This window comes from Pseudorasbora parva, chromosome 8, assembly GCF_024679245.1.
Source record: "Pseudorasbora parva isolate DD20220531a chromosome 8, ASM2467924v1, whole genome shotgun sequence".
In the NCBI taxonomy this organism is placed as follows: domain Eukaryota; kingdom Metazoa; phylum Chordata; class Actinopteri; order Cypriniformes; family Gobionidae; genus Pseudorasbora; species Pseudorasbora parva.
This window is the reverse complement of record NC_090179.1, coordinates 29,665,440-29,691,470: the sequence shown is the minus strand read 5'-3', so window position 1 is coordinate 29,691,470 and position 26,031 is coordinate 29,665,440. Positions and strand designations below refer to the sequence as shown.

Below are 26,031 nucleotides of genomic sequence, written 5' to 3'. Positions count from 1 at the left end.
TTAAATTGTTAAAAGACATTTCAAGCTTTCTTAAGATATATTTCATGTCTGTGAGGCGTACGTTGAGTTTCGTTAAATTAGGATGAGATGTGCTCCAGTTCACGAGCAATGCAAGTAGCCGCGAGGGCGCCTGCATGATTAGGGCATTAGTAAAATATGCAGCCGAGAACGATTCACACAGACACCGCGTTTGACTCGCGCGGCTGAGCCTCTCCTGGCAGAGAGTTCAAGCATCTGTGGACTCGTTCCTTCAGCTCTGGCCATCTTGCTTTCAGTCCGCGATTAGCTTTTTTCTTTTCTTCATTACAGTTAAAGTAACCTCTGCTTTTCTCTAGTCCCTTACAAGTTTCTCACTCAAACTTTCTTTCTTCTGCTTCGTTATGTACAGCACGCGCTCCCGCTCTGCTTCTGCCCTAATGCGACTCATAGTCCAGTGTGACGTATGTTATTTTCCTCTTCATGACGCATTTTTTGACTGATGCGACTTATACACCGGAGCGACTTATAGCCTGAAAAATGCAGTAAGCACTGCATTGCAATACTTGCATTTTGCCCTGTCACTCTCATTTTTAAAGTGCTCCCACGCTTTCTTTGCCCGCTTCATTGCCCGCTTAGAAAGCGGGTCATGACTTCTTCTTGTGGATATTACAAATGTCTGGGAGCGCTCTGGCGGTCTCTAGGGGTGCAAAAATATATTACAACTAAATTCAAAGCACGTCATTGACGCCACTTAACCGAGCAAAATGTTTCACTCGGTTACGCAATTTTTAACGGTTAATCGGTCAATCGGTTAACCATGGACACCCCTATCATCTACAGTTCATAATATCATCCAAAGATTCAGAGAATCTGGAACACTCTCTTGTGCGTAAGGATCAAGGCTGGAAAACCATACTGGATGTCCGTGATCTTCGGGCTCTTATCACATACAGATCACGGCACTGCATCACATACAGATTTGCTACTGTAATGGAAATCACAACATGGGCTCAGGAATACTTCCAGAAAACATTGTCGGTGAACACAATCCACCGTTCCATCCACCTAAAGCTAAAAATCTATATGTCAAAAAAAAAGTCATATCTAAACATGATCCAGAAGCGCAGGCGTTTTCTCTGGGCCAAGGCTCATTTAAAATGGACTGTGGCAAAGTGGAAAACTGTTCTGTGGTCAGACGAATCAAAATTTGAAGTTCTTTTTGGAAAACTGGAACGCCATGTCATCCGGACTAAAGAGGACAAGGACAACCTAAGTTGTTATCAGTGCTCGGTTCAGAAGCCTGCATTTCTGATGGTATGTGGTTGGATGAGTGTGTGTGGCATTGGCAGCTTACACATCTGTAAAGGCACCATCAATGCTGAAAGGTATATCCAAGTTCTAGAACAACAAATGCTCCCAGCCAGACGTCGTCTCTTTCGGGGCAGACCTTGTATTTTCCAACATGACAATGCCAGACCACATACTGCATCAATTACAACATCATGTCTGCGTAGAAGAAGGATCCGGGTACTGAAATGGCCAGCATGCAGTCCAGATATTTCACCCATTGAAAACATTTGGTGCATCATAAAGCGGAAGATGCGACAAAGAAGAACTAAGACAGTTGAGCAACTAGAAGCCTGTATTAGATAAGAATGGGACAATATTCCTATTCCTAAACTTGATCAACTTGTCTCCTCAGTCCCCAGACATTTGCAGACTGTTATAAAAAGAAGAGGGGATGCCATACAGTGGTAAACATGGCCATGTCCCAATTTTATTTGTGATTGTGTTGATGTCATGAAATTTAAAATCAACTTATTTTTCCTTTAAAATTATAAATTTACTCCATTTAAACATGTATGTCATCTATGTAATCTGAATAAAATATTGACATTTGAAACTTCCACATTACTGCATTCTGTTTTTATTCACAATTTGTACAGTGTCCCAACTTTTTTGGAATCGGGTTTGTATAACAAAATAACAAATAAAGTTATTATTATGTGCAACATATATTTTAAAATATGGATGAAATGATATGACAGTAATGTTCCTTAAAAACATGCTTTAGTTAATTAAATTTGTATTATTATTATTATTATTATTATTATTATTATTATTATTATTATTATTATTATTATTATTATTATTATTATTATTATTATTATTATTTAGCTAAATATAACACATTTTACTTTACTTTATATTAGATTACTTTCCCATTTATAAACAACATAATAAGCCAAAAAAGCATGCACATTCAATTAATTATGTACATCATCTACTTTTAGCATACCAATTTCAATGTTAAATATTTTTAGATTTAGCACAAATTACAATTCTGTGTATTATTCTGAATGGGATGCAGCCATCTCTATTGTAAATTCATATGGTCAATTTGGGTTAACATAACAAAGATGAGTTTTTCTTAAGGACAACCTAATAAAGCAATCTTATATTATGAACATAAATGTCAGGTTATTGGCGTATACCTAGATCTCTGCACGCTATCAGTCAAAGATCTGCAGACAGGTGTGCTATGGAGAAGAGTAGGACTCCCTATTAAAGCGCAAACGGCACACACTTCTATGCTTCCCAGTTAATTATATTCCTTGACCTGAGGTTCAGAGTTTCCTTTTAAAAGGCTTTAATGGGTTTAGAGTGAAGTTCCTATACTCCAGCCTGGGCTGCTGAATGACATGGACAGATTGTTGGAAAGCCTTAAGAAGAGCAGTCTGAGCCAAATGCAATACAGAGCTTTTCATGTTATCGCAAGATCTTTAAAGTAGTTTTATGCTGAGATTAAAGTAATGAGAACATAATCACTATTTATAAGCCCAAAATCTTACAGTGACTAAGCTGGAGCTGATGTGACCTTGGAAAAGCGTAAATACTGTAACCAAGTGTTTTATTATTACTCTCAAGTGGAGAGATAATACACACAAAAGCAGCTGTTAAACTCCGTCTCACACTCCCAAAGTGTCACACACACCAGTGACCCACAACATGGAACGTCAGCCTGTCACCCCCCGCAACAACCTCCAAGATTTATAAGGATAAATGGTGCACTTACAAATGTTAGTCTTGATTGGTTTACAAAAAGCATCTGTCTGAGCTCTCTCTCACACACACACACAAAACTCAAAAAACATAACAAATGGACTAGCAATGATCTCTGTGGATTTTTCCCCAAGCATCCTCCCATGAACCTCCACTTCCCCTCCGTCCCTTTTTCCCACGTCTCGGGCGGCTCATGCTGACTGCGTTTTGGGAAAGCAAAAATAGCTGCTGATTTCTGGGGTATGGGAACAAGCAGCAGGACATTATTTATGCTGCATTGATTGTGATGACTTGCCCTGAGAAGAATGGGATATGCGATGGAGATCTCTCATTGGTCAAGCAGATCTACGCTCTAAAGATAGCCGGTATCCCGACGTGATGGAACGTTAGCGAGCAGCCCATTCCTTTTTTGGTGTAGTAGTAGAAACTGGCATGATGTTCGGTTCTGCTTCACAAGCCTCAGTGTGCCAGAGGACTGCATTTACCTTGTGACACATGTATACAGGATAGAAAATAAAATAGATAAAAAGAAATGTTTGTTAAGGTTAAACATTTAATCTCCAGAAATGGAATGTTGTGATGACAGAAAAAGTGGAAGTCTCATATTCAGAAGGCCAGAATTATCTAAACAGAAGATCACAGAGAGGACTGGTCTGTCCGGGAGAAAACTTACAGAACCATTCCTCAGAGTTATAAAACACATCTGATTCAGCTTTCTTGAAACAGTGAATCCTAGTGAGGTGCTTTGGAACAAAAATTTACAACAAATCTTCTACATATTCCATGTCCCAGGGTTTGATTCTTATAAACAGTATTTATTATTTCCTAAAAATGCCTTCAATATTTTTAGATTATTTTTTATTTTCTATTTTTTTTGCATGATTTTACTGTTGCACCCTTGTAGAATCCAGACTTTCTATTTTAATATATTAAAATCCATACAAAAAATATATACACTGTAAAAAAAATTGTGTTGGTTTTTGTTGGTTTGTTGGTTTTGTTGAGTTTATTGAAATAAAAAAAATGAGTTGATACAATGAAGGAAATTTGTTTAATAAATAGAAACTCAAAATATAATTTTATCTGAACCACATAAAAAAATTGATAAATCATATTTGGCATGTTTCACTGTGTCATCAGAAATAAAACACATACAATTACCCAATATGCTTACAAAATCTTTTAATAATATTTTAATAAATGTTGTCGAATCTCAAAAAATGTTCATTGTATTAACTCAAAATTTTAATTTCAATGAACTCAAAATTTTAAGGCAACCAGGTAACTTTTTTTCTAAATCATTTTTTACAGTGTAGTAGGCTATAACAAATCCAAAAACTAGGATTATCTTAAGTAACATCATCAGTATTTAATGTGTGAAAATAATTTATCAATTAAAAAAAATACTGACTGTCCCACCAACAGTTTTGTCGCTGTAAATCTCATTCGAAAGTTTGTGCACTTGATACCAAGAAGTCAACAGTGCCAGTGAAGAGCTTGAGATGAAATATAGGATAGGACTGCAAAGACAGAATATTTTTATTTTTTCCAGTCTAGCTGTTACCATTCTGTTCAGTTTTGTTTTGTTTTCATGGACTCTTAAGTTTGTTTTCATTTGTCACATGTCTTTAGAATAGGTGCTAGCTATGATGTCATACACATTTTATTATTAAAAAAAAAATGAATAGCCATCATTTCCACCACAAAATGCTAACCCTCACAAAAAAAGAAGTTTATTACACTGGTAGTGTACCTAGGTATTTACTTTAAAACTAATTTACTTATTCCCCATCATTGACTGAATTTTCTAGCTATGTTTTCACTGTTATATGCTATTGTGCAAATTCTTGTCAAGCCTGCAGCACTCGTGTTAGAAACTGAAGCCTCCGCCCTCGATCGCCCCCAAGTATAGCTCATAAATCATAACCCTGCCCTCCCATGGATTTTAATTGACGCGAGACAAACTAAACAATCAAATTACACTTCATATAATTTTTCCCCAATGTTTGTTTCTGTCATTTTTATCACAATGACTTAATTTCAAGTGTTCGTTTTTTAAATTAGTTTACATTGTAGTTATTTTTGGATGCTATAAAAACGGGGGATGTGTCGTTGTAATTGACAGCTGAGATTGACAGTTTCTCTGAGTAAAGTTGTCACTAAGGCACTAACAGACTTTTTTTTTGGATTTTCAGGAGGAGATTGGAGTTTTAATTTCTACATTTCCATAACTGTTTATTTCACACCGACATAATGAATTGTTCTGTATCTGCGAGAGTGTGTGCAGGCTTTTTATATCAAGCCTCTACTTCCTGCTCTCGGTCCAAAATCTGTGTGAGAAGAGAATGAAGTTGCGTCGTCCATATTTTTTTACTGTTTATGCTTCAAAGTACAGAATCTCCAAATCAAATCACAGATGAAAAAGATACAGAAAGTGAGACAGTGACAGACGATTGCTTACGCACATTGAAAATAACTTGCATAAACAGCATATAAGTTCAAAACTGCCTAATCTTGCCGGATGACGGACCCATGAATTGAAGAGGAAATGACTGTGAAGCTTTGGGGGTGTTAATGGACCCTATTTACTCAAGCTATATTTTGATCGTCATTCTGAATCCGATCCGGATGTAGTTTTTGACAAAAGAATGATTTTCTCAGATTTTTGTTTTAACTGTTAAAACTAGTGTTGATAAAAAGAATGCATGCACAAAGCTAGAATAAAATGTTTTTAAAGTGGAAGGTATACAAGGTATATCTAAGTATACAAAAGAATACATAAGGAACATAATAGCATAAAGTGCAAAAATAATATATAAATAGAAAACTATAAGTAGTAACTATAAGTAAACTATACTAGTAGTTTACTGAGAGTATACTTAAAAGTGTACTTTCATAAACAAAAAAATTACAAGTATTAAGTAAACTACTAGCACATTGTGAGTTCACTTGTAGTATAGTTGCCGTGTAAACAAAAAACTTAGTTGTAAACTAGTTGTGTACTCAAAGTTCCCTACTTTTACACTTAACTTAAAAGTATACTTTTATAGACTAGAAAGTGTTAATTTAGTAGTATTGAAACAGTACTCTTACAAGTACGTTCTACTTGCCTGGAAGCCAGCCGAACTTAGCCCCGCCCACAAAATGTTTAGGTCGGGCAGTTCGGTCTGGCCTCGCTCCATACTGTTCAGACCAATGAAATCATCAGGGTGGGCTTTAGACGATGACGGACAGATGAGAAACAGTAACGTAATCATGCACGTCATCAAAGGGGCTTGGATTATATTTGTTCAAATCTTAAACGGAGAGCTTGTTTGTATATGCATTCACCTTCACAATTTCTCTCAAAAAAGATGATCATGTTGAGTAAGTACTCTGTGTATCATTAAATTCTTGTATTTTTTACAACACCGGCAAAGATTGTTTATTCCAGCGCAGGTGCAGACAGGGTTGCCAAGTTTTTACAACAAAACCCGCCAACTACTAGCCCTAAACAATAGCCCCTCAGGGGGGTTCTCCGGAAGAAAAAAAAGTGTTTGGGGAGTAAAATGTGTGTTATTTTGGCAAGGTTGCCTGCTAAAATTTGCACAAATGGGTCTATATATCACATAATAGTCGCTTTAACCCACGGACATAGAAAACAACCTGCGGGGAAAAAACGCTGACTTGGCAACACAGTGCAGTTGAGCTCTGTTGACGTCGCTTCGTTGCTCTGATTGGTTGTAGGTCTATCCAATTGAGGTCTTTCCTGGTTCGGTTGAAACACGCCCCATAATCACAGCCCAATGAAGTAGTTTCAGACTCATATTCTGACTAGAATTGAGTGTGACCACATCAGGCTAACGTTCTACATTAAGTATACTTAAAAATATGCTTAAACTTTACTAAAGTATACTTAATAAAATTTACTTGAAATATAGTTATTTTTTGTAAGGGGACATCTGAGATGTGGTGGAAGTGACACATGGAAATGTGATGGGAATTGTAATTACTTTTAGAGAGAAAAAAATGACATCCTGCTAATGGACACATTAAAGGGGGGGTGAAACACTCAGTTTCAGTCAGTGTCATGTCAATCTTGAGTACCTATAGAGTAGCATTGCATCCTGCATAGCTCCGAAAAGTCTTTATTTTTTTAATAATTATATAAGAAAGATGCGCTGTTCCGAGTCTTTCCGAAAAAAGCCGAGCGGGTGGGGGCGTATCGTGTGAGCGGAGCTAAATAATGACGTGTGCGCGCCGCTGCTATTGTGTTGAGTCGAGTGCGTCGTAAAGCTGTGTCACCCCTAACAGCGGGAAAAACTTTATTCAAAATAAAAATATGGCTTTTAATCAGATACAGCCATACATCTATGATCTGGAATCAGACCCAGAGGCTGCAGTTGAACAGGAGCAGCAGCAAAAACGACTAGAGCAGGACGTCTCTATGTGGTACAAGTTATACACTAACTATATAATATGCTTAGCGGCTTGTGTTATTTACATATTTATACTTGAATTATATCGTCGTATTTTTGTCTTTGAAGGTGTACATGTGGGAAGTGCAGTTGTGCACGTGTGTGTGTGTGTTTACGCGTGGTTTGTGTAGACAATTGTAACGTTATTAAGCGGACTGGTTTTGCACGGCAGGCTAAGTTAGTGTTTACATAGAAAGACACGGAATAGTAGCACATTTGAATGAAGAAGCGCGCTTATTTAGTTCAACATATTTCCCCACTCTTTGTGTATTGTTGTTTGGAGTGCTTTTACAATACACAAACATAAAGTTACACATATAGTGGCCAGCTAAACAAATGTACACGCACTACACATCGCATGCTCCATTGATCAATTTCTATATATAGTAATATATATAGTAACTATACGTGATCATGTTTGGGCTACTTGATGAGCATAGGCAAAAACAGACATTTGAAGCAGTCTAACTCACCGCCCGCGGTTCTAACGTTGGGACCTTTATCGTTGGGACTGCTCCATCATTCAGCATTAGGCGATTGGAAAATCCGGCGTCAAGCTGGGCCTTGTTTATGAAACAGTCGGCACCGAAATGCAGCGAACAGATATAAACATTCGCGCAACTCAGTTGCTGATCCGGAAAAGCAAATTCCATCCACTGTTGCCTTAACGCGGGGTTTTTGGGGAATCTGTGCAGGACTGTCTTGGTCTGGCAACCAAAAACGCACTTTTTGATGTCATTGTTAATTGTGCACATCACCTGTGCAGCAGCCTACGAGCCAGCGCTTTGATGGGCGTAGCCTGTTACTTTCGGTCTCTCCCTCTCTCTCTCTCACGCTCTTCCGGTAGAATTGTCCGTAAGGCCCATACAAGGAAATTCCGCCCCCATTAACGTCAAAGGGGACGCATGATCGCAAAAAACTTGCCGAAACTTATGACTAACCGGAAGTAGTATTTTTGACAAAGAAATACTCCCATCAAACGTCCACCTTAACTTTTGAAACTTTGTCCATGTTTAGTATGGGATTCCATATCTTTAACAGTGTAAAAAGATCAGTATGCATGAAACAGCATTTCACCCCCCCCCCCCCCCTTTAAAGGGGGTACTTCAGCGCTGGGAGGATGAAACTGTATTTAAACTGGGTCATTAATGTAGTAGAAATGTGAAATTATTTTTGAATTTGGTGCCTTCTAGACTGAGAAAAGACAGAAAATAAATTTTTGTCTCATGAGGAAAGACTACAATTCCCAGAATGCTTCGCTGCACTGAGGCCACTCCCAAAGCCAATGCTACTGGATTACTGTGACTGAGTTGGAGTAACGACACTAAAATGAAGTACTAAACGTGGCTGTTCAATATAATGAGTTAGTCGCGGCGCGAACATCACAGCACTAACGCTGCATGAGTCATTTACTGTCATGAATGAGCTGAATGAGCTCTCGTGATTAGAGCTGAGGTAATCGCGACCAGGCTCAGGCATATACATTCACAGCGCATCTTCAGTCTGGCGCGTTTTCAGATCATGCCTTTGGCAGCTTAACTTTCATAGAAATTAATTTGAGAAGTTAAAACACTTACATTGCTCAGCATAGCTCTGCTTATATGAATGCCTGCAGATGTGAGCTGAGCTGTGAGTGTGATCTCCCATCCCCCATGCGCGAGTTGAAAACATGGGGAAATGGCTCCCTCTGCTGGCTGTAGTCTTTAGCCTTTGGCCAAAAAATTAGAATTTTTCCAGAAATAAACTGCATAAATCTCTTGTCTCAGATGGATATGAGAGGGGGAGCACAATCATTTGAATATACTCCAGGCTTTCTACTGATACAAAGCCATATGCTTATCGCTGAAGTAACCCTTTAAAGGTGTCATGAACTGGCTTTTTAAATTCTTTTATACTGTTGTCTCAGGTCAACTAATAATTTACGTGTGTTTTTACATTCAAAAACATCATAACTAATAAGTAATAGGCTATTTTCTACACTGTTTTGAGGCTCTCTCCAAAACGCTGGGTTTTGATGGGCGTGATGCACTGGAGACTTGGAAGTAAACGCCCACGGCTAGGATTGGAGAAGATTCAGAACGGAATATAATGAGATTCATCAGCCTGCCGGGCTTTGCGAGCCCTGGCCCATACGTGTCTGAGTCCAGGGTGCTAAAAGTATGCTCTGTTAGACACGTAAAATATAAGCAAAATGATCTATAACAATGCAATACCATTACAAATAAAAACACATTTTACATTATACTCACAGAAGTGTGTTGCACCATTCCTATTGGATCCAAATCCAGCATCGACTGGAGATTTATTTACAAACGATTCCGCAGTGAAATGAAGTGAACATGTCTTCCCCATGTGAGCTGGAACTTCATTAAAAATAATGTTCAACTACACATTCTTATGCAGCGACTGTGTTCTTCCACAACCAGGAATAGCGCAATATCTTGCTATCTTCCTCTGCATGTTTATTGCTGTTGGCTAGCTAGCACGAGCCGATCAGCTCCGACAAGTTCTGTAGAGGTGTGTTTTGTAGTGCTATTATGTAAGAATGAAGCACAAGATCGTTTTCTGGGCCTGGTGTCTATAAAAGCTTTTCTTTGAATAACAAGGAAGTTTTCAGCTCTGAAACTTACAGGATATTCTTATATTACCATGACCTTTAATATATCAAAAGATTTGATTTCTCAATTCATCACTTTAAATAAACTAATAAGAGTGTGAAACGTGTTTTAAAATAATTTATTTTCTAAAAGTCTACAGGGCCAAAAGTGTCCACAGTTGACGAAATGGCCAAATGCTTTCAGTTTTATATGTCCCAAGTGTCATCTATTAGACCCACATTTGTTTAAAAACAGAAACCTCAGTTTACTACTGGAGAGTCAAGTATTGATGGCCTACTGTAAAGCAGAAATGCAATATTAGAAGAATCGCTATGAACTCTTGCCAAGCCATCCTCAGTAACACATTGGTATTTTATACATTTACAAAGCTCTCAAAATGGAGATGATCAGAGGATTCATGGAATCACTCTCTGAATTAGACAATGATTACATTTTAAAGTTTTTAACATTTACATTTGAGCCTTCATTCCAAGGAAGAGCCCAAGCAATTCATTGATTCAAACAGCAAATTCCTGTTGGCTGTGAGCAGTTGTGTCTGCCTGTAGAGGAGACGGTCATACAAGCCGTAAAAGGCTTCTTAGATGTTTGTGATCAGCAGAGATTCGTGTTTCAGGAAACACCATAAATTATTAAGTTGCATAAATGAAGGATGAGAAGAATCCGTTTTTCCTTGTCAACATCAGCTCCCTGAGGAACATCTATCCCTGTTCACTAGCTAATAGCTGAACGGGTTCAAAGCCTGCGCCAGTGGCTGTTTACAACCTGCTTCACTTCATGGATGCAAATGGATCCCCTTACAAGACTGTAAGAGGTCTCCGGTGGATACGAGATGGAAAGTCCACGATCAAAAACAGACTTCAATGTGGTGTTTGAACTGAAGATCAAAATATTTTTATTTTTGAAAGGGCACATTGTATTGACACAGCACATTTGCAGCCTATTATATTATGGTGACAAGAATTTTTTTTCTTAAAAAAATGGTAACAATTAAAATGAAGCTACAGTAAAGCCACACTTACAGCACTGCCACAATAAGACATTGCAACTGCTCTGATCTAACAAATGGGGTAACATGAGCAGGGGGCAAGACCACACAATGACCAGAGTGCATTTGCCCACCTAGAATGATGGCTGCTGTATAATATTGCTTTGCTAAATAAAAGTATTAATTTATATTTAATGGTAATGTATATACAACTTGCAGTCATTGCAGTGAATAGAAATAAGTTGCAGGGCCATCTAAGCCAGATGTGAATGTCAGAAAACACGTTAATGGTTTTGGTTTACAGCAAAAAGGTGACAAGGTGCCAGAGGATAAGGATTTGATATGTTGTGTCAAGAACCATCTAGAGGGATTTGTGGTGGTATGTATCGCTGGGGAAAACTTACACTTATGGCAAAGGTCCAGAGCAAAGAACCAGGGACACAAGACTATTTGGGGGAGCAGGGAATCAGTGAGGGAAGTCTCTGAGGAATGTCTGGCATCTCTGGCCATATGATGGCTGGGATAAGATGACTATTATGGAGCACCCTCTGTCCCGCAAGCCAGGCGCTCCACAATTCACGCTCTGTCATCAGCCACTAACCCCACAAGTGTCCGTTTCACTTGCAAGTGGGAAAGGAGGCACCATTCTACAGAAATTAGGCATGCCTGCACCAGATCAGTATATATGCAGGATACACAATGACGCAAAACTATTTCTCAGGTCATGAATCCTGAGCTGAGAACATGGAGGGGTCTGTTTTACAGAGGTTACAAGGTTGGGAGCCTCATAAATTTACTAAATCTACTGTGCCTATAAAGAGCCCAAGAAATGACTCGATGAAAGCAGTTTTCTATCCTGTATTGACGTATATTTACTATCTTTTTAAGGTCTCATCCCTTAAAAAACATAATATATGCCAATGCTAGTCAATTGCTATAAATATTGGGGGGAGGGATTTTCTCATTCTAGAGAGAATTTGACTGGGCAAACAGCTGTGTGGTACAGGATGAGTCATTAATATTTTTGGTCCATTTTCTTGGAGGAGAAAGGCAACATTTTAAATGCACATATCAGCAAAAACTAAATTCAATCAACTTTTAGGCTAATGGACATAGACTGAAATATGTGACTCTGGGTGACCATATCAGACTAAGAAATCTTGCTGTTTTACTGCTATATACTGCTATTATACTGATATCATCAGTAATGGCAGGAAAACAGCGAGATTTCTCTTTATAACAGCAAACCATTGCATATCAAGCAACACTTTTGACAGTGCCTGCTCTCAAAGACAGACAGGGACCTGTTTTCTAAAATGAAATCACACGGCCGAGCTCTTTAACTTTGTGAGCTTTTCATGTCAGCATTATGAAGGTGTTTGAGTCTGAGCCTCAGTTGTCTGTTTTTGAATCATTGCCATCTCTGCATCTCACTTATGTTTATCTAAAAGACTTCTATATAATCAAATAAAAACTGATTTCAAATGAATTTGAACTTACGGTGATGTCAGACCTGCTCTGGCCATTTAAGCTAAAGTGTGTCATTTTTCAAATGTTTAAACACTTTCTCCTACACCAGTTTAAGGTGAAACACAACTATAAGTAAGCCATTCATCCGCGGATTTCCCAGAAGAGTGCAAACACTGGCACTAAACCATTGCTCTGTTTGTTTGAGCGATCTGACAGCGGTCACTGTAAGGCTCAACCAATGATGTGCCTTGGTTCTTAGATTAAAGGGTTAGTTCACCCAAAAATGAAAATCATTAATTACCCTCATGTCGTTCAACATGCACCCGTGAGAACTTTGTTCATCTCTGGAACATAAACGAAGATATTTTTGTTGAAATCTGATGGCTCAGAAAGGCCTCCATAATGTCATTTCCTCTCTCAAGACCCATAAAAGGCACTAAATTCGTCATTACAAAATCTCACTGCAGTGGTTCTACAGTCATTTTATGAAGCAACAAAAATAGTTGTGTGAAAAGAAAAAAAAACGAAATAAAGACTTATATAGTGACGGCCCGATTTCAAAACTTGGTTCCTGAAGCCTCAGAGCTTAATGAATCAGCGTATTGATTCATGATTCGGGTCTCATGTCAAACCGCCAAACTGCTGAAATCATGTGACTTTGGCGATCTGAATCATGAATTGATACACTGATTCATTAAGCTTCGAAGCTTCAGGAAGCTTTGTTTTAAAATCGGCCCATATAAGTCGTTATTTAGGTTTTTTTGCGAACAGTTAACTGGAGTCATTGACTTCCATAGTAGGAAAAAAAAATACACTATGGAAGTCAATGGCTCCAGTTAACTGTTTGCTTACTGACATTCTTCAGAATATCTTCACTTGTGTTCAGCTGAAGAAAGAAATTCATACAGGTTTGAAACAACTTGAGGGTGAGTAAAGGATGACAGAATTTTCATTTTAAAATGAACTATCCCTCTAAATGTGGGTTTAAAACATCAAACATCATGTGACAGGTCCAAAAAAAACTTGCTGTATGCTTTTACCGCTCTTCTTAACACAGAAAAAAGATGTGTTTCAAGACATTCTCTCTTTATTGACTGCATGTTACAGAATTTATTTTACTTGCTTAATGTGCAACTCTTAAAAGGGCAGGAAAAGGGGTGGGTGGTTTTATATTTTATATCGTCTAATATAAAATAAAAAACTTTAAATAATAATAATAATAATAATAATAATAATAAAATAATTGCAATACATATTGAATCGGCAGCTATATCAAATCTTGACTAAAAATAAAGCCCAAAAAAGTGGATTAAAAGAAAAGAAATTGCATAAGACAAAAAAACTTAAATAAAGTAGTTTTTAGACACCATAGATGTGTGTCACACACAAAGGTCGTTCTGCCTAGGTTTCTTAATTATACCGCATCCTCAGAGATCACGTTTTAGCCTGTTGCACATATCCTTTGTGATGAGAAGCAAATCCCAAAATACACTGCAACATGCTCAGTGAATGGATTAGTGACAGAGTCCTACATATGTGGTTGACAAACTTTTTTTAGATCTGAAAAGTATTGATAAAAAGGTCCATCCAGCCAACTATCCATCCATCTTCCAAAACGATTCTCCTAGGGTCTGGCTTAAAATGGTTCTGTATAATAAAAATAATTTTTAAGCTTATTAGAGAATCTTAGTTCACTTTAAAATGAAATGTACTCACCCTTAAGCCATCCTAAGTGTATATACTTTCTTCTTTCTGACAAACGCAATCAGAGTTATATGAATAAATATCCTGATGCTTCCAAGCTTTATAATGGCAGTGACGAGGTCCATTGAGTTTCAAGATCAAAACAGTGCATCCATTCATCATAAACATACTCCACACGGCTCCAGCGGTTAATAAAGGCCTTCTGAAGTGAATCAATGGTGTTTTGTAAGAAAAATATCCATATTTAAAATGTTACAAATTAAAATATCTATTCCATATTCCGCAAAGTATCACTAGACAGCGTCATTTCACTTTCTGTGAATTAATCCTTTAACTCAATTGTAAATCAGTTGCAACAAGTAATCAAGTAGTGCAAGTATTGAGCATTCCAGTTTATTCACTTATGCTTCTTAATACAGCTCCCTTGGTTTTGAAAGGGAGCTTTAATTCCAGATTCATTTCCATGTGATTATTAGTAATTAAATGTACAGTTGTGTGTGTTTAACATTTTAACAGCTATTGAAAGACACTACGTCCATTCAGAGAAAAATCACCCTCTGGCCATCCACAAATCATAATTTCCATCCCGATCTCCTGATCCAGAGCTCTATTTTAAGAGCACATAAGTGCTCAATAGTTTCAGTAGACCACAAAAATGAGGGCCAATCACAATGCCAGTTTACTTAACTGCTGCCATGCAGCCTTCATATTGAGCATTAAACCAAGGCTGTTAAAATCTGGCTTTAAGCTCACAGTGATTCTCAGTTGCATGAGACAGCAAATTCAACACAACATGATTTACAAACATAAAAATAGTTTGGGCTCGGATTTGTATGCTGAAAAACTGATGCTCTCCAAAACTGCACTGCGGTTCTGTTTAAAATCATTTGACTGTGCCCTGACAATATTTAGACTTGTAAAGTATACATTTTAAAATATTACTTGCCAACAAAATATGCTGAATGAAGTCCAAACAAACTCAAGACTGGCATACAACTACAATGACGTATCATGCCCAGCAGCCTACTACGCCATCCAAAGTTTCTGATCTAAATGGCATGAACTATTTCATTCTATCCCGCATCTGCAAACATTATGATGTAAAGGGATCCATTAATATAACTTAGATCCATTTAAAATGACCTGTGAACTGTGGTCTATTCATTGTGTCAAGTCTAGCAAACAGAATAGCTGTAAACTCATTTTTCCCAGCACATAAGCATTCAGATTCTTTTTATACTATCTGAAAGATGTAGTCCAAAATGATTTGTTCTTATTAAGTTAAAGTAGCAAGGAGATGCAGAATGTTAGAAGCAGTTAGACTGTGGCACATGGCCAGATCTGAGCAGAGTGCAGTTCCTCTGAGGCCTCGACGCAGCCTCCAGACCTCCAGAACAAGAGCCGCATTCAGGCCTACTGCGTTCCCAGCGGGCAGGCCTGTGGGCCCAACAGACTTTTGTAAATTGAAGAGTTCTGTCTTCAGACCGCAATACTTGCCTCTAACCATTATACATCTCATGTCCCAAAAGTAAAACAAATGTTCTGGAGAACAAATTAAATTGTGCACAATTTTTGGACTGAATCTGGACAGGAAGTGACGTTAGTGTCTTAGGAATAGTATTTTCAACTGACCCATGTCTTTAAAAACCTGTATGAATTTGTGTGTTCTGGAGATTGTCCAATCTGCTCTGTAAAGCAGTAAAGCAGGATTATTTTCAATGAAAAACTACTGCTTACATAAATCTATGTATAGCTTCTGAATACTTGAAATATAGTGCAATTTAGAACCTTATGATACTTTTAGCCTTTATTTGGAGTTTAGCAGGTCGCAATCACCATCCAGACGAATGGAAGAGAGCAGCTCGGACATTCTGCTAAACTTCTAATTTTTTACAGATGAAAGTAAAACATATGAGTTCAATTAAAATTTGCATTTGCTCTCCCTGAAACCTTCTCTTAAACCCTTAAATCTTTCAAATTGACAAAATGTGTTTATTTTTTAGTAAACAGTTCAGTAACGGAAGTGACAAAAGGAACCTGCCCTCCATCGGTCTTCTATCAATAATGCAAAGTTAGAGTGTGTTGAACAAAGACTGAGACAATTGTCTCTACATTCATTATTCATTCATCATGCACCAAAATGTTTTGCAGAAGTTTAGATGATGAACAGGGATACAACATTTACAAAAGAAATGCATAAAAGAATGCACATTTATAAAGTGTACTGCATACTGCTTTCAGATGATATTAATAAATGTTACTTGAGCAGCCAATCAGTATAGAAAGATTTCAGAAGGATCACGTGACACTAGAAGGATTGAGTGATGATGTTAAAAATTCAGCTGTCATCATAGGAATAAATAGAAAAAAAAGGTTATGTTAAATAGCAATTATATTTCACAACATTACTGTTTTTACTGCATTTTGATCAAATGAATGCAGACTTCTGTCAAATTTAAGAATCTAAAAATTATAAAAGTTAAATCAAATCTTACAAACCCAAACATTCGAACGGTAATACAATATTTTTCACAGCATGTTAAGGTAAATTAACCTTGCAAAAAACAGCTAAATTTCACCGATTTGTTGGCAATGAATTGTGTCTCAAAATGCAGCACCTTCATGTCAAAATCCAGTGTTAAAACTGTAGCTTGTAATAAAGATCTCAAATGCAAACATAAAGAGGTTTACCATTGGACAAACTGGCCAGCAGAGACCACATTTAGCCTGCTCTTTTCTCTCAGGAAAAATTTCAATGCTGCCACAAATGCTATATATTTCTACATCGACACGCAACAGTTTTGGGCTTCTTTGTTTTACAGTTACTTTACAGGCTACTTGTAAGTTCATAAAGTGGAGCTACTAAAAAAAGAGCTATTTATTTTCTAATAATCCATAAAACTATTGTCTAGGAGTCTCATCTAAGCAGACAGTGATGATTGACACTCTATTATTGGACTAAGCTCTGAAGTTATGTGACCCACCAGACCATATGTATATAAATAGATACGATGTATAATGAGTTTGACCATTCATAGTAATTAACAACCACATTCCCAAAAGTTGACTGTACCAAACAATCAGATAAGTTTGCCATGAGTATGTGCTGGTCATAAAAGGAAATAGTCTGAAAGTAATACAGACTCAGTGTTTGAGCAATTAGGGTGAATCATATGGCTGTAACAGCAGGAGAGGTGGTGTTGAGGGGGTAGGGCGGGCTTGCTGTCTGAACTTGAGCATGTTCTGTGATTGTTTGAATGCCAGGTGTGAGCAGCTGTTTGCTGGGACCCACAGACAGAACAGTAAAAGCGCAGTATGCGAATGTGTCCACAGATTTGCTCAGTACTGGTGACATTAAACAGCTTTAGCTACACTGTAAACAAAACTCTTAATCAGTATTTTGTCTTGTTTTTGAGTAAGGATATCTAAACATCCTTAAAATTACACAATTTGCAAGATAAAACTACATAGATACTTCACCCAAAAATGAAAATTACCCCATGATTTACTCGCCCTTAAGCGATCCTAGGTTTATATAACATTTTTCTTTCAGACGAATACAATCAAGAGTTATATTAAAAAATGTCCTGGCTCTTTCAAGCTTTATAATGGCAATGAATTGCAGCCCGAAATCTTGAAAGCCTAAAAAAGTGCATTTCACACGATTTGACCATTTCTGTAAGTCCAGCCCAGGATGTAATGGTAAAATGTATACATTTGTGGAATGTGGAGTTAAAGGGTTAGTTCACCCAAAAATTTAAATTCTGTAATTTATTACTTACCCTAATGTCTTTTGACCCCCGTAAGACCGCCGTTCATCTTCTGAACACAAATTATGTTGAAATCCGATTGCTCAGACAGGCCTTCATTGACACCAATGTCATTTCCTCTCTCAAGACCCATAAAGGCACTAAAGATGTCGTTACAAAGCCCATCTCACTACAGTGATTCTACAATCATTTTATGAATCGACGAGAATTGTTTTTTTGTGGAAAAAATAAATAACGACTTACATAGTGATGGGCTGATTTCAAGACAAAGTTGCGAATCATGAATCAATATGCTGATTCATTACAAGTTCAAAACTTTGTTTTGAAATCGGCCCATCACTATACAAGACGTTATTTCGCTTTTTTGTGCACCAAAACTAATTCTCGTCACTTCATAAAATGATTATATAACCACTGTAGGGAGATGAGCTTTGTTCCGAAGATGAACGGAGGTCTTACGGGTGTCGAATGACATTAGGGTAAGTAATTATTGACAGAATTTTAATTTTTTGGTGACCTAACCCTTTAAATTTGAAAATTGTGAAGCAAATCAGTCGATACTTTAAAAGCCTGTTTTAGATTTGGATATGTGCTGCGTCTGAGGGAGTCGCCTGTCAATTGCATCATATCTACGTGTATGCACACTATACTGTCCATGACCAGAAAGGGAATAAAAACATCATCAAAGTTGTCCATATGTGACATCAGTTAGTTAATTAGAATCTCTTGCCAATGTTTGACACGCGATCCGAATCATGAATCAATACGGTGATTCATGACCGTTTGAATCTTTATTTGAGGTTTGAAAACAAACGCAGAAGAGAAGACAATGCTGAATAAAGTCGTAGTTTTTGTTATTTTTGGACCAAAATGTATTTTCGATGCTTCAAAATAGTTAGTTCTATTTAACTAACTGATGTCACATATGGACTACTTTGATGATGTTTTTATTCCCTTTCCGGTCATGGATGGATACGCTCTCGGACTAAATATAAAATATCTTAAACTGTGTTCGGAAGATGAAAGGAGGTCTTACTGGTGTGTAACAACCGTAGGGTGAGTCATTAATGAAATGAATTACATTTTTTGGTGAACTAACCCTTTAAATGTATCTAATATGATAAACAGCGCTGCATTACCTCATACTCATGACGGGAAAAGCAGAAATAGTGCCCTGCGAATGTGTCCCGTCCATCATAATTAAAGTCCCGCTGCTGGCGAGCCATGTGTTTGTGTAACAATAGCTCCAGCAGCCTTGCTCAGCTCCTCAACATTCGGTCCTGCTTTTCTTCATACTGCAGTAACATTAATAACCGCATCTATGAACATGTTTTCTGCCCAAGTCCTATCCCGATTCTTTTCCACTGGCTGTGAGGTGAAGACCACATGTCCCAAGATGCTGAGCTCAAACTTGACGTCATCCAACTACACCTTTGTTTTGAATAGGCCACATCTAGCGGACGGAAAAGTTGCATAGTGCACCTTTAATACTTTAATTTTTCGTATTTAAAAATGTCTGTGCTGCTGCTGCACGTCTCTGTGCACGTCTCTACACAACTATATAGGTGCAATTACTAACACGCTCTTTAAATAAAAAATATTGCACCATTGACTTTAGACCAAGTTTCAGTTGGTCAATGGCACAGTTGATTTCAGTTGTCTCAAAATAGCAACGCACCAACAATGCGCCTGAACACACCTCGTTTTCAGACCAGCACGCCGATGGGCCCAAATGCATTTGTTATTTAAACAACGTGCCGCTGGACGTGTAAATGATAACTGCATTAGATTGAAATTGGCAAAAAACACTTGTGTCATGCCTGCTAGGTGTATGATAGGGCCATTAAACTTTATTAAATGCATCTCCTCATAAAACTGCAAAAAATGGGAAACAAGCTTGTTGAAATGCAATAATTACTTTTCCATGCCATGCCTTCAAACTTCCGTTTATATAGCAATAGTTTAACCAGAGTGCAGGGCTTTATCCGCTAGCAGAGATCTGGATTGTATCAGTTTAATCTCAACAATACCGCATTATCCAGACACATATTTATACAACACTGATAGACAGAATTTCATACGCAGGAGCAGGTTTCTTCTTCTGTTACAAGGACCAATATTTAAAGGATGGATATGATAGAGCGGAAAAGTAATGCATATTCATGCATAATAATCATACAGATTATTCCTGGAAACTGAGTGGCAAGAGGCCACACCAGAGAAGAGCAGAAACAGAGAGCAGCATGAAGAGGAAATGACTCTCAGGCGAGCACAGTGATTGAACACTAATGGATGGTCAGCTGCTATCCATCACTCAAATAAACCAGGGCTCAGACCCAGAATACCTCCCATCAACAACAAATACTGTACCACACACTGAATGCAAGGCATGCCGTCACCATCAGTAATGACATGTGCTCCAGCCTTGTGGAATGATTCTTTCTGATTGGTTACTTCACAAGGTTTGACTGCATGCGTATTCTGTAAATGGAAAGTGACTTTAAGCCAGGAATCTGAACACGATAAGCTCAGACAGAGGGAACGGTCATATCTGAAGTGGCCATTGCTATAGCAGACTATGAAATAAATTTAATAAAACTTCCCTGAACAACCTTCTGTTGGGAACAAACATACTGTATTATGCTTTATGACGTAGCTATGTAAAGGTCCTTGGAAGTTGTAAATGACTGCACCAATAACAGAGATGCAAGATGGCGCCTGTTTTCAAAGGCGTGCGAGTCTGCAGAGTGATATGAGAAATAGCGGCAGTTTCATTTATCCAGAAAAGCGGAATGTTACAGCTTTCCCATGGATGATGACAAAGATAAAGAAACAATAAAAACATGTGCCTTTTACATTGTTACATTTTGTTTTGAATATACAAGCCATGAAATAGGATAGTGCACCAAGCCAACGTGTAGGATACGTTTAAAAAAGTTTTAGGATTAGGATTTTTTTGTGTGTTATTGTTACTTTATCAGCAAATCAGAATGCTTTCTGAAAGATCATGTAACTGAAGACAAATCACATTTTATTTAAAATATATTAAAGGGGGGTGAAACACTCAGTTTCAGTCAATCTCATGTCAATCTTGAGTACCTATAGAGTAGTATTGCATCCTTCATATCGCCGAAAAGTTATATTTATAAAAGAAATATGGGCTGTACCGAGTCTTTCCGGAAAAAAACAGAGCGCCTGGAGGCGTATCGTGTGGGCGGAGCTAAAGAATGACGAGTGCGCACAAAGCAGTGACGTCCTCAAACATGGACAAACCCATGGCTATCGATCAGATTCAACTAGTAAATATATATGATTCAGAATCAGATTCGGAGGCTGAAATAAATTGAACAGGAGAATCAGCAACAGCAGGACGTCCGTCTCTGTGGTATGTATTGTATTTAGTGGCCTGTCAACATTTGTGTGTCTTTACTCGCAGTTTATGAGGACATGATTCGGTTTATGGACTATTGTATGCGACTAAACCTTAGCAGTAGCAAGCAAAACGGTTTTGCTCGTCAGACTAGTGTAACGTTATACATAGAACAACAATGGAGTAACCGTTAGCGCATTTGAATGACGAAGCACACGATCGTGTCGTTTACTGATGTTTACTCACGCGACGATAGCCAACAGCACAGACATTTGAAGCAGTTTTACTCACCGACTGCTTCCAAACAAGGACCGAACCTTTATCGCTGGGAGCCCGTCAAAAACACACTTCTTTGGTATGATTTGGTGAAGTCCTGTGAAAGCAGTGACCGTGGAGATCCGTGATGTTGTGAAGCTTCCCGTCATTTCTGCGTTCATATCGGTTCAAATGCAGCGCTGCCTTCCCGGAATGCTGTGCTGAAGCGTTGAATTCGCTTGATGTCACCCATAGGAATAAAGTGGAGCACGGCGCGGACTATAACGACATAAGTGTTCACGTACGAGTGGATCTGCACCTGAGAGAGTGTTTATGGGCGTGCATTTCCTCTCTCGCTCTAGTCACGCGTGCGCAGGCACCCTTCTGGGAGAAGAGGCCGTACGGCCCATACAAGGACCTTCCGCTCTATCGACGTCAAGCTGACCCATACTCGAAAAAAACTCTCCGAAACTTGTGAGAAACCGGAAGGAGTATTTTTGACACAGAAATACTCCATCAAACGTCCAACATTAGTTTTTGAAACTTTGTCTATGTTTAGGATGGGAATCCAAGTCTTTAACAGTGTAAAATGCTCAGTGTGCATGAAAAAGCATTTCACCACCACCACCACCCCCCCCCCCTTTAAAAGAAAAAAAGGAAACATTTTAAATTGTAATATTATCTCATTACAATATTACTGTTTTAGTGTGTTTTTTCCATCTCAAGTAAATGCAGTCTTCGTGAGCATTAGAGACTTCTTCCAAAAACATTTAAAAACTCTTTCCGACTCCAAACTTTTAAACGGTTGTAGTATTCATGTTTTACATAAATGCGCTTATACACTTTAAAGACAAATTTAGCACTGCTAGCATGCCTATTTGTACAATTAAATACAAAGACCTTTAGTGTTTTACTACATTCCTTTGTAAGAGTAAACGCACATCATCTCTGATACAGTCCTGAGATAGAAAATGGCCTTTAACCCTTAATTAGATGGTGTCGAGAAAGGCACTTTGTTTCTTTATGAGCTAAAATGTTGAGATCCAAGTGTTGTAAGTCTTTCAATGACTCAGAGAGGGAGGCATCTCTTCAAAGCATCACTGAAGCTTTGTTTAATGTATGCAATTCACACAAGCCATGTTCAAACCATGTTCAAATCTGACACAGAACAAGACAGCTGCAAAACACCAGCAAACACAATTGGAATTTCGGCACCACGTTCAAGAGAACATGTAACACTAAGTAGCCAATATTTTCTTTTGAAATGTGACCATGGGGATTGGGGAAGGAAATCCATCTGGCTAAAAAAAGCTGAATTTATTGTTGTTTAATAAACATCTCTGAATCTATGTGCTATTTTATTTCATGCATTATCTTAAATAATGTGCACAGTGATGCATTTCAAGCAACTTGGAATAGTAACTCTAAAATAGTCCAAATTATGGGCTATATATCCTGAATAGTAATCAATAGCAGGTTTATCTAATTAAAGATATGAAAAGAGCTGCATATTTGGAATCACTGGGATAAATTATAGTTATGGATAAATGACACACATAAAAATCAAGAGCACCAAAAAAAACAGACGAGACAGTCCATTTATTTTAGACTACTGATCTGATTGTATTTTAGCCCTTGTTTCTTTTGGAAAAGCAGATACCGTAATGTAAAACAGTCAGTAAAGTAACAACTTTTGAAAAGAAATCGTGGTAAATTAAAGTAAAATAAATAGGAAATTTATTAAGATTTGACCACATCATCCTCTATTATCAGTGTCCATTTATAAATCAGCAACACCAGTTGAAAGACAGAAGGATGGATGCACTACAGATTAAGTCTGACCTCCAAACATAAGGAAGTGCAGGAAAGGAAGGAGGCTGAAACAGGAGGTCAGTATAAGGAAAAGCATGAATGGTGGTCAGCGGAAGAGGGGGTAATTACGCAAAAGAATAAGTAAAAATGAAGAAATATTGAGGAAGTTGTGGAGATTAAAGGGTGAGAGAAACAATGCCATGCAACGAACTCAAGCGTCATTTAACAGATGCTTCCGAACAAAGAAAACGCCACTGGTGGGCATGCAGTTCCTTCCTATTCTCACGTCTAATTATGAAAAAAATGTATAGGCCACTCCATCATATATTCAACACAATTACAAAGCACATCTGCAAGATCCAGTGATTCATTACAAATTAGATCATCTCGTGGTAAATAGTCTTAAAAAACGTTATCTAACCACAGACCTCGTGAAAGGAATGACATAGACCTGCTACTGTATCAGCCACAAAACTCCTTTTAATGCTTTGACTCCATTATGCTACAATGAATGTTGTTTTACTCAAGTAACAACACTGTGTCTTTGTCTGCTAAATTAAAGTGCATAAAAATTAGGAGAATTAGCAACATGTAAAAATTTTAAAAACACCAGCCTTCTAAAACTGAAAACAGTATGCAAAGTATATAATACATTAAGCAAATAATAATACATAATGTATAAATAAATTAAAAATGAAAGTGGCTTTCAAAGATCATTAAAGATAATTTCACATTTTTGGCCAATTACTGACAAAGAACATCAAGATGAAATACTGAATATTAGGGTACTGCGAAAAGTTGAAATCAGCACAATTATTATTGTCTCTTTTCATTCAAATCTGCATGTGGGGTGTTGGTAATTTTGTTTAATCATTTCTTGCAACGTATTTGCTAACTTTACATTTATATATAGGCTAATATAATAATCACTCTAGCCTAATCCTTTTATGATCTGAACCATAAATTAATTTGCTTTTGAAAACCATTAGTTTAAATTACCGTCATCCTAAGAATTTGAGCTTTTATCACCCCAGATGCAGCATGAATCGTGTTTAGCCTTTACATTGTGATGACATTACATAGGCTACATGTAACGTTACAATGTTCTCATACATTCTCATGAACGATGAAAGCATCTCACCATTTCATACAAGTCATGCACAATTGAAACTTTGACTTACTTTTGCACGTGAGGACGATCAGTCCCACGACCAACGGCGCGATATAACGGAGGGTCATGTCTTCCTGATCCGAGGTTTGATGTGAGGGAGTTGAGCTCGCTGGAGAGCTGAAGTGTCCTGTAGATCATCAGAGAGGGCAGATGTTTGCAGAGAGCGCGCGTGAAGTGCCGAGATAGGAGTGGGAGGAACCTTGTGGGCTGCGCCCTGCATGCCACACTGCAACACTAAAGCACATGAAACACTGACATTAGCAAGATTTAAGTCGAAAAAAATGATTGTCATACCAGCGTATACAGGTTTTTTTGCGTGTGTGTGGAAACTATAAGTATAAAGTTTGTGAAAACTTTCTGCATAAATTTCACTTCGGCTTCATCTTAAAACACTGCTTCAATTCAGTGATGTCGTCAGGCTTCACTCTATTAACTGTGTGTGTGTGTGTTTTTTCTTCAAGTTTTTCTACGACATTTCTGTTGGGTTAAGGTCGGGACATTAATTTTGCCATTCCAAAAACAGTACATTTATTCTGCTTCAACTATTCAAGACTTGTGTGTTTAGGGTTGTGTTGTGCTTAACTCTCTCTGTTGTGCTAACCTTGACTTTCTGAGCTTCTCTTTTAGCTTGAACAGTAATGGTTTGTCACTTCTTGTCTGCCAAATGTCAATATTAGATATCGGACATTGCTTATTTTAGGTACACAATAATTTTACCTATATTTAGATCTTTAAAAACACAGATAATTTAATAAAACTTTCAAGTATACTGTTGTAATAGAGTTATGTTCTTCTTGGATAGCTTGGCTTTCATGCTAATCTGCACACCATTCTTGTTCAACTGTCTGATGATAGGCTAAAGAACACTAACCCATTAAGACAGAGGTCTTCGGCCCTTCTCCTGGGGACTCACTGTCCTGCAAAATTTATTTCCAACCTACTTCAAAACACCTGGCTGTGTGTTTTCAAGCGACTATGAAGAGCTTGATTAGCTGCTTTAGATGTGTTTGGTTAGGATTGGAACTAAACTCTACAGGGTAGTCGGTCCCCAGGAGCAGGGTTAAAGACCTCTGCTTTAAGGCAAAGCAAAAGAAAAGGTCTCCTGGTATATTCTTGCATTTTGCTAGTTTTCTATTTCTTCAGAAGGGCATGACTTATGAACTTACACGTTATTTTTATCCCAATATTTCCTCATGTACTGTTAAAAAAAAAAGGCACATTTTGAACTTTTGCAGTGCAATTAACTTCAATGTTCAAGTTATTTCAACTTAAATTATGTTAAACTGACTTTAAAAAAATGAGTTACATCTTGTTTAATTAATAAACAAAAGTTGAACATTTCTTAACTTATTTTGATGAGTTAAAACAATGTAAAAA

The 26,031-nt window shown here is 37.7% G+C and overlaps 1 protein-coding gene across 1 annotated transcript in view; it reads right to left on the bottom strand.

The window, feature by feature from the left end:
* The window catches only part of mcamb (melanoma cell adhesion molecule b), a 43,363-nt gene extending 18,504 nt beyond the window's left edge, over positions 1 to 24,859 (bottom strand). The window contains exon 1 of the mRNA XM_067450710.1: positions 24,665 to 24,859. Coding sequence (XP_067306811.1) covers positions 24,665 to 24,722 — 58 coding nt within the window. The 5' untranslated portion in view covers positions 24,723 to 24,859. The remainder of the gene's footprint in view (positions 1 to 24,664) is intronic.
* Positions 24,860 to 26,031: the final 1,172 nt, after the last annotated feature.